This window comes from Microtus pennsylvanicus, chromosome 5 (assembly GCF_037038515.1).
Source record: "Microtus pennsylvanicus isolate mMicPen1 chromosome 5, mMicPen1.hap1, whole genome shotgun sequence".
Taxonomy (NCBI): domain Eukaryota; kingdom Metazoa; phylum Chordata; class Mammalia; order Rodentia; family Cricetidae; genus Microtus; species Microtus pennsylvanicus.
Window position 1 is genome coordinate 104,020,618 of NC_134583.1, and position 12,603 is coordinate 104,033,220.

Here is a 12,603-nt window from a genome sequence, read left to right on the forward strand (position 1 = left end):
GGTAAGGAAAACCTTCATTGGTAAATGATGGCGGGTGGAGAATCCTTTGGCAAACAGCGTAGCGAGTCAGCAGAAACCAGAACATTTGTGACCCAGTCCTTGGCACACGACTGGGACTACTTGCCTCTTTCTGGGGTATAGAAACCCTTCCTGAAATTGTGCATTCTACAAGCAGAAGAAGAGACAATGAGTACCTTTCCAGAATCCCGGGGCAGGTTGTTTCATCGTTTACTAAGGCCTTTTTCTTACTCTGCACCAAGTCTTTGTTTAAAAAAGCTTGGGACATCTGTTCATGTGTTTCTGATATCCACCTCTGGAGAAATAGAAGCCACATGCAAGAAAAATTAATTAATCACCAGCAAGGTCAGGCACTAAAACATTTCCCTACTAAAGCATATTCTAATTTTAATTACTGATTTCAGCTGACATTTCAAACGTAAAAAAAAAATAGCTCATAGCTATTGACTATCTCACCATAAGTATCCAAAATTAGCAATTCCTGTGTGTGGTTGGAAAATAATAATCAATTCATTTCTCCCATAAAATGGGAAGTGCTCATTCAATTAGGTACTAATTCTTCCCAGTTGCCCCTCTTTTAACCCTTTCAGGACTGGTGTACTTTTTAATTTCCCTAAGAAAACCCTAAAGGTCTTCTAGGTCTTCAAACACCAATGTCACCATATTCTGTGCTGTCCGTTCTCTACCAAAGGATAATTCAGTGGATTCTCAATCAATTATTACCATGAGGGATCATCTGAAAATTATAAGAACTACTTAGACCGTGGGCAGAAGCATGGTGGGTAACATCTAGAGGACCTTAAGAATAGAAGTTCTTGTTCTCAAGGGCTGGAAGACTGTGGTGAGCTTAGGATTTACTATTATTACCATACAAACTTAGATATCAGGATTTTTGGAAATTCAAAACAGAGAAGCAGAATTTATCAGCAAGAAAATACATATTTTCCTATCCCAGAAGACTAGATTTCCCAAGACAGCCTGTCAAACTCCAGAATACATTATACCCCAAAGAATATGTTTATAAAAATAATTTTTAAAAAGAATGGGAGAATTTAGGAAACTTAAAGTCTTCCACTGCAGGATTATCATAGCTATGGCCAATGGCTTCAGGACAGTTTGCTCTTAGCACAGTCTCTGCTGTAGCAAATCAAGGCAATTTTAACCAGTGTCTCTGGTCATGGTCCCATGATCTAGGCCATGGCTCTCTAGATTCTCGGCTGTTCTGATCACTGATCTCAGAAGACCACAAGCTCCTGACTCACATGGCCTCCCCACATCATTTTCTCTGTTCTAATCCATAGAGCCATTATCTTTGTTCTCTTTCTTTTTCCTTCTTGGATTTTCCTGCTCACAAATCAGGAGCAAGGAAAACTAGATCAGGCCTTGTATATTGCAACAAAAAGAAGACATATTTAAATGTCTCTTGGGGGGTGACTTAGAAGCCATCATTTTGTTTGAAGGTATAAGATTTTAAAAATTCATTTCCCAACCCTCTGAAGGCTGTATGAAGTGAAGGTGTTTCCAGACATGGAAAGTTTCAAACTCCACACCAGAGTCAAAATACAGCAAGTCGTACAGGAAGAGGTGAAGACGCTGTCTGGCCACAGAGTTGACTCAAAGTCTCCATGTAAGTGAGGCAAATGCCACCCACTGATACTAGGTCTTGCTTCCTCCCCTTCAACAGTAGACTTTCTCATTTCAGCTGGACTCTTGGCATGCTGGACTACATTCCCCAGCCTCCCCTCACACGTAGATAATGTATGCACTGCACTATGGAACATTAGTGGAAGTCTTTTATACAGCTTCCTGGGACAATCTCCTATATTCCTGTTCCTGCTAAGTGTAATGGGTTTCCAGCAGTCATTCTGGATCTTACCCAAGGAATGCAGAACAGAAAGTAATGAGGCTAGATCTCTTGTGACCATCTGTGAAATTTCCATACTAGTTCTGGTCTTCTATCCCCCAGACTTTTACACGAGAAAATAAAACCTTATGTGAACAGCCCCTGTTAATTTCTGGGTTTGGATGCTCATAACCAAATCTAATCCTAAACCATCTTAATGTGAAAATCACTTTTAATCTGATATAAACATAATTCATAAAAGCACTTCCATATGTTCAAAAGTCTTTTGAGATATATATGTATATTTATCAGAGTGGAGATTGGCAATTTGGTGCATGAGATAGCTAAATTAACACAGCACAAACTCACAGGACAATCACTAAAATTTCCATTTGATTTGCATAATAAAGCCTAGCTTGAATCAAGTGACTTTTTTTTTTAAAAAAATCAAATGTTTACAAGAAGCTCATTTCAAAATATCATAAATATTTCCTATTTTATTGAGAGTCAATTTTTTTAAGGATCTAAATTTCCAGAATAAACTCACTCATGTGTGGTGCATTTATGAAAACCCAGTAGATTCGACATCTGCATAGCAGGTTAGGGGGGATGGGAGGTCCACTTATGACCCCCCCCACATTGCACACCTGAGGGGAGCCTGCCTGCTCAGTGTGCCTTACATCCTGTGGCTCGATCGCTTCAGAAGTTCCTCCATTGGGAGTTCTTCTTGGTTCCTAGGGTGTAGAAAAGCCTGACTCCTCTAAAGGAAGTATAAATACTTCCCAGGTCAAGCTTTTCCCTCTGATACCTCAGGTTGCTTCTGGGACTTTCTATCCCGTAATCTTGGCAAGTATGAGGGAAACTTGAGCCTTCAGGGAACACTTTTGTCCCCCAGGTTATACCCTCAAGGCCCAAATTTAGAGTTCACCCTTTCAGTTGTGCTCACTACCTTCACTCTCTTTCCAGAAAATTCCTCCACCCTCCAAATACTTCTGGCCACTTCTTTTCAATTACTTGTTCATTTAGCTCTAAGACACCAAAGCATTGAAATCTAGTTCTTTCCCAAATGCTCTGTGTGATCTCCATGAGAAGCATGTCACCTCTGGAATAAAGATGAGCTCTTTGATCAGTAACAAAGAAGTTCTACTTGAGCCTGTTAAATAGCACTTTTAATCAAGGATGAAGATTTTTTTTAATTTATTTATTTATTAAAGATTTCTGCCTCCTCCCCGCCACCGCCTCCCATTTCCCTCCCCCTTCCCCATCAAATCTCCCTCCCCCAATCAAGTCCTCTTCCCTCATCAGCCCAAAGAGCAATCAGGGTTCCCTGACCTGTGGGAAGTCCAAGGACCACCCACCTCCATCTAGGTCTAGTAAGGTGAGCATCCAAACTGCCTAGGCTCCCACAAAGCCAGTACGTGCAGTAGGATCAAAAACCCATTGCCATTGTTTTTGAGTTCTCAGTAGTCCTCATTGTCCACTATGTTCAGCAAGTCCGGTTTTATCCCATGCTTTTTCAGACCCAGTCCAGCTGGCCTTGGTGGGTTCCCAATAGAACATCCCCATTGTCTCAGTGTATGGGTGCACCCCTCGCGGTCCTGAGTTCCTTGCTCGTGCTCTCTCTCCTTCTGCTCCTGATTTGGACCTTGAGATTTCAGTCCGGTGCTCCAATGTGGGTCTCTGTCTCCTTGGATGAAGATTTTTGCCTCATTACGAAAAAATCATCTTCATCACCAGCTAATACCAAGATATCATAAAAGTTCTCTATTTAAAAATCACCAGCTAGAGCCAGGTGGTGATGGCACATGCCTATAATCCCAGCACTCAGGAGGCAGAGGCAGGCAGATCTCTGTGAGTTCAAGGGCAGCCTGGTCTACAGAGCTACAGGCTCCAAAGCTACAGAGATACCCTGTCTCAAAAAAAAAAAAAAAAAGAAAAAGAAAGAAAGGAAGGAAGGAAGGAAGAAAAGAAAAAAGAAAAGAAAAAACAATCACCAGCTATTTCACTCCAGAAGCTCCAGAATTCCTTTTAATCCTGCTGTAGCCTCCAGGAACCCCACTTCCCACTCCACTTCCATCCCCGGGAATTCTGCCTCTTGGTGTGCACCCAGGATTCCATGAGCTCTTTCTTGCTGCTCCCCTCAGCCTTGATTTCTAGCCCATCTCCATTCCTTTGTGTGACTTAAAGACCTGAAGAAACACTCTCTAGCAGCTACCACACAGGCAGCCATCACATTTGCCTAGGATCCAGAGTGGGCAAGGACAATCAAACAGAACACCCACCCAACAAAGACAAGACCAGATACCTACACATCAAGAAACACCTCAGTTATCATAACTCTAGCTACTTAGATTCCAGCACAAAAAATACAAACATGAACAACCAAGCCAAGATGTGTCTTCAAGAATACAGCAACTCTATTGCAATAGGCTGGGAGAAAAGCAATTTATCTGAAGCACAAGACAAGGAGTTTGAAATAGCAATTACAAATATGTTCAAGGACTTCAAAAAGAATATGAATAAATGCCTTAATGAAGATCATGAAAACACAAACTGCTGAATGAAATAATGAAAATATTCCAAGACATGAAAGTATATTTAACAAAGAAATAGAAACAATAAAGAAAACCCAAATTGAAATAAAAATGGAAATGAAAACCTTAGAATGTCAAATAAAAACCCCAGAGATAAGCTCATCAACATATTACAAGGCATGGAAGAGAGAATTTCAGGTTCTGGAGACAAGGTAGAAGAAAAAGATATTGCAGTCAAAGAAAATGCTAAATCAAAAAAAAAATCCAGGCACTAAACATACAGGAAATCTGGGATACTATAAAAAAGACAAAACCTATAAATAATAGGGATAGAAAAAAGAGAAGAAACGCAGGTCAAAAGCACAGAATATAGTTTTGAAAAATAGTTTCTTCAATCTACAGTAAAAAATTGCCTATCAAGATACAAATGAACACCATGTAGACAGGAAGAGAAAAAGTATTCCCTACAACACATAACTAAAACACTCAATGTTCAAAACAAAACAAAGAAAGGATATTATAAAAGCAAGAAAGACCAAATTACATATAAAGGCAGTCACATCAAAATAACACCTGGCTTTTCAAAGGAAACTGAATTCCAGAAGGGCCTGGACAGATGCTCTAACAAACTCAAGAGACCACAGATGCCAGCTCAGCTCAGACTATTATATCCAGCAAAACTGTCAATCATAATAGATGAAAAAAGAAAAACATCCTATGATTAGAAAACAAATTTGAGCAGGATTTATCTCTACAGAAGTCACTAGAAGGAAAATTTTTGGTTTAAAGAAATTAACTACACTCAAGAGAACACAAGGAATAAATAATTCCAGTAAATAACAGAGAATGGGGAAATCCATACCATTACAACAAAATAACAGAAATCAATAAATACAGCTCATTGATAACTCAGTATTAATGGTCTCAATTCTCCCAATAAAAAGACACAGACTAACACAGATTGTATTAGAAACTAGGACCCATCTTTCTACTGATCAAAGAAAAACACTTCATCATCAAGGATATGCATCACCTTCAGGAAAAAGAGATGGTTCAGCGGTTAAGAGCACTGCCTGCTCTTCTAAAGGACCTGAGTTCAATTCCCAGCAACCACATAGTGGTTCATAAACATCTGTAACGAGAGCTGGTGCCCTCTTGAGGAAGAGACCTGATCACTGATCCTCATCAACTTAGACCACTAAACCCAATATGGACAAGTTCAACAGAACCACCATATACAGGCTTCCCATGCATGCTACAGTATTGCCAGGGTATAAATTTCATTCATTCATTCATTCATTCATTCATTCATTCATTTATTCAAGGACAAAGGAAAAAGGTAGTCCAAGCAAATGGATACAATAGGCAAACAGGTATCACCATTTTACATCTGGGAAAATAGATTTCAAACTAAAACTACTGAGAAGAGATAAGGAAAAAACTACATAGCCATTAAAAAAATACCAAAGGATATTATAATCCTGAACATTTATGTTTATAACATAAGGACAGCCAAGTCAATTAAAAAAAAAAACACCAGTACAGCTGAAATCACATCTTGGTTCTCACATAGTGAAGGTGGGAGACTTTAATATTCTACTCTCACCAGTGGACAGGTCATCCAGACAAAAACTACACTGAGAAATACCAGAATTAAATAATGCCATAAATCAAATGGACCTAACAGAGACATACGGAACATTCCACCCAAACACCAAAGAATATTCTTTCTTTTCAGTAGCTCATGGAACTTTCAACAAAATTGACCACATATTTAGGCACAAAGAAAGTATCAACATCTATGAAAATTGAAATAACACTCTGCATCCTTTCTGACTCCCGTAAAAGCTAGATAATAACAACAAAAGAAACAGAAAGCCTACAAATTCATGGAAATTGAACAACTCACTATCGAAGGAAAATCGGGTCAACACAAAAATCAAGAAGAAAATTAAAAATGTTTTAGAACTGCATAAAAATAAAAACACAACATACCCACACCTATGGAAGATGATGAAGGCGGTTCTAAGAGGCAAATTCACAGCATTGAAAGCCTACATAAAAACTGGAGAGATTTCATACTACCCACCTAATGACACGCCTGAAAGCTCTAGAATAAGGAGAAGAAATGATACCCCAAAGGAGCCGATGGAAAGAAACAATCAGACTCGGGGCTGAAATAAATAGAATAGCAACAAATAAGCAAAAACAAAGCAAAACAAATAAAAAATGAAGAATTGGTTCTCCATGAAAATCAACAAGACTGACAAACCATTAGCCAAATTAACCAAAAGGCAGAGAGTGAAGATCCAAATTAATACAATTAGAAATGAAAAGGATGGATTACAACAGAAACTGAGGAAAGCCAGAGAATCATAAGGATATTCTGCATTCATAATAACCAGAGATTGGAAACAGCCTACACACCCATCAACTGACATAGAGACGATGAAATGTGGTACAGGTATGCAGATGGAATATTATTCAGCTATGAAAAATAAAATTTACAGACAAACGGGTAGAGCTAAAAAACAGTCTTCTTGAATGAGGTGACCCAAACCCCAAAAGACAATTTAATGTACTTTTCCTCTTATATGTGAATGTTAACTTGTAAACTTTTCATATGTGTGCTACAATCTACATAACCAAAGAAGTCAGGCACTTAGTAAGGAGCCAGATGGGAGTAGAGGATCTCTCTAGGAAGGGGAATTGAAATATAATGTTATGGAGTGATAAAGATGAAATTAGAAAATAGAGAAGGTGACAGAGAAGGGTAAGGAAGGAAATATAGGGAGGGATAACTAACACTGAAGGCCATTTGAAAAAAATAATATGGAAAACTCTTGTGGAAGCATCTTAAAAATTACACATATATAGAAGGACTCTAAGTGAAGTCACCAAATAATAGGGAATAAAATGCACCAACTAGACATCTCATGCCACAAAGTAAAACCTCCTGTTCTAAGAATGGGTTACAGGAGTCCCCATGGAACCCCCAAACATCATAGGCTATTGCCAAGGCTTTGGGTTCCTCTCTACAACTGTAGGTAAGGCCCCATTACTGAAGACAACACGTAATGTCATTGAACACAGAGAAATCAAGCTGGTGCCTAACTAGAAGCTTCACCCTTACTGACTAACATTCATGGTACTGGAAGTTACTCTGCATACTACTGGAGGAAAAAAAGATGATCATCCACCCAGCTACAAACCTGAACACCTACAACTGACCTGCCTGCAAAACAAGCTGGTGAAACGGGCGCAAACGTTATGATAGTAACCAAGAATCTTTCCATTGGATTTAAGGCCCAGTCCATAAGATAAAACACATTCTGCTAATGGGGCCAAAACCCTGAGATTAGATAGGTCAAGGACTTAAGGAAATTCTACCACTATAATTCTGCTACAGGAACATAGCAATAAAATGATAAAGTCATTGGTGGTGGCACACGCCTTTGATCCTAGCTCTCAGGAGGCAGAGGCAGGAGGATCTCAGTGAGTTCAAGGGCTGCCTGATCTACAAAGCTAGTTCTGTTCCAGGACAGCCAAGCCTACACAAAGGAATTCTCTCTTGAGAAAGCAAAAGAATAAACAAATAAAGTAATTAATTAATTAATAATGATAACAGAGCAGCAAGAAGGCCACTCTTGTTTCTCAGCAGCTGAGCTGCCTGCAGAGACCCTAGCTCTGCGTCCACATCTAGTTTAACTCAGGACCTAAAGGACCCTAGAAAGGTCCCCACCAATAAAACCAACACTGATATGAACAAATAAGATTCATAGAATACAATCAGAAAAAAATAATTTAATTTTCCCTGCTACCTGTTGAAGCAGGCTCTTATAAGATGTATTTTGGTTTTTTGTTTGTTCTGTTTCATTTTGTTTTTCTTGCCCCTAAAATAAATAAATAAATACTGGGTAATCTCTATTTTGTTTTCTGATCATCCTGAAATATAAAAAAAAAAAATCACTTCCTGTCCTGAGATAGTCTTGGTGAAGGGATTAATAGTAGACAATTACAAAAGCACCTTCTAGCTGTTTGGTTGTCTGGAGTAGGGAGTGGAGTAGAGGGGGGAGGGGGATAGAAAATCAGTCAGTTGTACCCTATACTTCAATTGTTCCCTATACTTCACCTTCTCATTACCTTCCACAGTCTGTTCAAGACCCAGAGTGATCTACATACCTTAGCAGAGAAAAGCTTTGGCCTTACATGAAATTCATCACTTCGATCTGATATTCTAATTATTGGAACACGACCAATAGGCTTTTTATAAAATTGATGGTACTTGTACCAGATATTATTTTATGTATATACAGTAGAATGTTTTTCAGCCCCAAAGAAAAATGGAACTAGCAAGAAACTGGATGAAACTGGAAAATATTGTATTAATCAATGTTACCCAGGCTCGGAAAGACAAATGCCATATGCTCGCTCTCATATGCAGATTCCAGCATATAACTGTTAAATATTTATATCTAGGTGGGAGTAAATATGTAAAGGCCAGGAAACTAGAAAGAAATCCATGAAATTATAAAGAAAAAGAGAAGTAGCTCCAAGGAAAGGTGCAGGGAAGACAATAGACCTCTGTGGGGAAGGAAAAGAATGAGGCAAAACGGAACAGTGGAGAAAGGAGACAGAAATGAAGAGAGAATGTGGGATGGAGACAGAAATAGCTAAATTAAGTATTATGAAAATACCATATGTAAACCTGTTACTTTTGTTTTTTTATTTGATTAAGTGTTTATTTTGATGTCTGTAAGTGTTTTTGCTTACATGTTTGTATACCGTGTGTGTGCTTGGTTGTTTATTTTGATATGTTTAAGTGTTTTGCTTACATGTTTATCTGTGTACCATGTGTGTGCTTGGTGCCTGTGGAGGTCAGAGTAATGAATTCCCTGAACTCGAGTTCCAGGAAGTTGTCAGCTGCCATGTAGGTACTGGGAATTGAACCTGGTTCCAAAAAGGGCTTTTAACCACTGAGCTATCATCTCTTCAGATGTTGCTCTGTAAGATCATTTTAAACAAATAAAATATTTAAATAAAGGAAATAAGTATTAGGAATAAATTATGACTTAATCTGTGTAGGCACTGAATCAATGGGGAAAAAGCAAGTTGAAGGTGAATCAATGCTCAGCTGAAGTTTCAAATTTAAATTTTCAAGGATTTCATATATTAGTATTATATTTGTATTATTCCAAGCCCCTCTCTCCTCTCTATGGCTCCTCTCATGTTACCCCTACCTCTAAAACTAATGATTTTGTAAGCATAATAGAAGGAATACTTTCATGAAGCAATATAAACAGATAGTGGAGGCAAAAGAGTCCAGATGTGTGCATGTTCCACCGTGCATGTATGTCTGTGGCGTACCATTTAAGTCCCATTAATGAACTGTAACCCTTATCCCTGCTTAAACAAACTGATGTATGTTTAAAAAGAAAACTAGTTCATACCAGTGCTAAATTAAGACTTGGTGACTGGTGCCTAAATGGAACATCAAAGATGAGTGATCTGATCTAAATGATGGGTGCCCTGCTTTCATCCCTGTCCCAAATCCTTAGAAATTGCAGAGAAGATATTTAGTAAAAGAATTAAACCCACAGATGCAGCAGAAATCAGACAAGGACCACTCAATGTGCCAAAATGTATATAGAACTCAAAGAGGAAAGGCAGATGCAGTTATACTGATGCTAGAAAAGATGGTCCAAAGGAGTTCCAGGAAAGGATGCACAGAAGGCTGCTATCAACCTTACATTAGGAGGATACAGAGTCAGGAAACAAGAGGTGGCCCTGGCTCAGCAGCCCACTGCCCAATGCCTTGCTTTGATAATGGCACTTCAAGGGATTTGTCTGTAAGATTCTGGTTTGTGTGCTTCCTTCAGATATCTAGGCAGGAAGACAAGAGGCATTTTGTTGCAGGATGTTTGATCACATTGTGAAACCCCAAGACTGAGTTTAAAAAATCAACCTTGGATCAGGGGGCAGAGCCAGTAACTAGTTGACAGGAGTTAACCCTAGAGAGTATGGAGGAGCCAGGAATATGGATAGAGAGACACACAGGAAGAAGTAGCGGAGGAACTTAGAGTTTCATGGCCTTTTATTGGGGGGAGGGGTTGGGATGGCTGGAGAGATACTTTCTTGGTGGGTCTCTGGCCCAAAAGGAAGGCCAGCTAGTTGCTACTGGACTTCTCTGAGCTACAGGTATTCACATCTGACTCCCAAATCTTTATTGGTAAATAGAATGATAGAAACTTAGTTAAAAACACCACTAGGTGCCCAATGTAGGGAGAAAGGCACCTTCAGCTTGGCTTCATAAATAGAAAAATGGCCAGTACTTAGGCAGGAGAGGGGAGGTGGGAATTCTGGAGAGAGGCAGGAACTCTGTGGGGAATGAGACACAGAGGAAATCAGATGTATAAGTACTGAGGAGAGGTAATGAGCCATGTGCAGAACATAGATTAATATAAATGGGTTAATTTAAGTTTTAAGAGCTATTTGGGTGTCTATAACTCCAGTTCCAGGGGATCTAACACCCTTACATAGATATGTGTGCAGGCAAAACACCAATGCACCTAAAATAAAAAAAATTAAGTCATTAAAAAAAATCAAAGAGCTCGTTGGGAACAAGCCTAAGCTAAGGCCAGCTTTTATTCCTAATAAGAAGTCTCCATATCATTATTTGGGGGTGGGTGGTTCAAAGAAAGTTTGACTATAGCATCTTTAAGATGGCAGTGTCAAATTGCCATCTGCTAAGTCACAAGACGCATCTTTAAGATCACATTGTAAATTACCATCTACTAAGTCAAAGGCAAATATCTGAACTAACCAAGTGAGTTATACTCAAGTGTCTGAGATCTGATACAATTATTTCTTCTTATTCCCCCTTTAGAGTCATTTAATTTCAATGCCATGTTTCCCACCAACATAGTTCGTATTTAAGTATATTAGTCATTTTTTAAAAGTCTTTAATACTTTTATCAGACAAATACTAATTTATGAACTTATAGGCTGTGATGTTTCAACTCATTGCATTGAGTTACCAAATCTGCGTAATTATTATATCCATCGCCTCAAATGTTTACCATATCTTTAAAGACTTGCAAAACCTTCTCTTTTTATTTATTGCAAAATCCCGTTGCTATGAACTCGGTTCTGTGCAGTAGGACACACTCATTCCCCCTACCTATTGGCACTTGGTACCAAGTTACTCACTCTCTCCACTCTCTCCCACTCCCACCCTTCCTCTCCAAACCTCTGGTAAAAGTGTCTTGCTTTCTTCTTGAACTTTATTTAATTCCACATACATAAGATCTTTACTTTAAGGGGAACCACAAACCACCTCTTGAAAAGTGGTCTTTATCCAGTGACTCCCACCTCAACGTCAGAGTTGCTTCACCAGGTAAAAGTATGTGTGCGTATCCTTGTGTGTATACACACACACACACACACTAATATGTATAATAATAATAAAAATAATTATGATGATGATGCCTCAAACATAGTTAATCAATGTAGTCCTTCCTTCTTTCCTCCTTCCCCTCCCTCCCTCTCCTTCCCTCCTTCCCTTCCTTTTCTCCTTCCTTCCTTCCTTCCATAATTATGTATTGGGTACAGACTCAATGTGCTGGGCACTGCTTTAGGAATTGGGGCTCTAAAAGGAACCAAACAGAGTGATGACCCTACATTTATAGAGCTTGTACTCTAGTAGAAGGAGACAGACTACAGTTAAGTCTGAAACGTGGCTGGTGATCTCCAAAGAAACCCAAAGTGATGACAGAGAACAGAGAGGGTTCTGAGACTGAGCTCCTCTTTTATATGCAAATCTGTAACTGGTCCTTGAGTAAACAAGACTTCTTCCTGGGAACAACTGGAAAACAAACATCCTTCCTCCTCCAGCCACTGCCCCTTCTCATTCATTTGGAGGAGCTGGTCCTTTCTTATGCGTGGTGAAATAGAAAACTAACTCCAGGACTTTTCTGGCTACTAGCTCTGGCTGTTTCTTTCCCAAGAGTCTAGCTAAGTAGGTTTCATGCTCAGTCCCTTATACAAAGGTCACATTTTGTTTAAAGCCAAAGAATCTTTGTCTTGGGGTTGCTTTGGCCTGATCTGCTTCAGTGGGGACCGGGGGGCATAGTTGTCTTCCTGCCCTCTTGGAATTGGTCCCTGCCCTCCAGACCACCCTTGTCTGAGTGGGGACGAGAGGTGCTGGTG

At 39.2% G+C, this 12,603-nt stretch overlaps 1 protein-coding gene across 1 annotated transcript in view; it reads right to left on the minus strand.

The window, feature by feature from the left end:
* Positions 1-12,603, minus strand: part of Cfap95 (cilia and flagella associated protein 95) — an 82,338-nt gene that overhangs the window by 33,561 nt on the left and 36,174 nt on the right. The window contains exon 3 of the mRNA XM_075975050.1: positions 195-313. Coding sequence (XP_075831165.1) covers positions 195-313 — 119 coding nt within the window. The remainder of the gene's footprint in view (positions 1-194; positions 314-12,603) is intronic.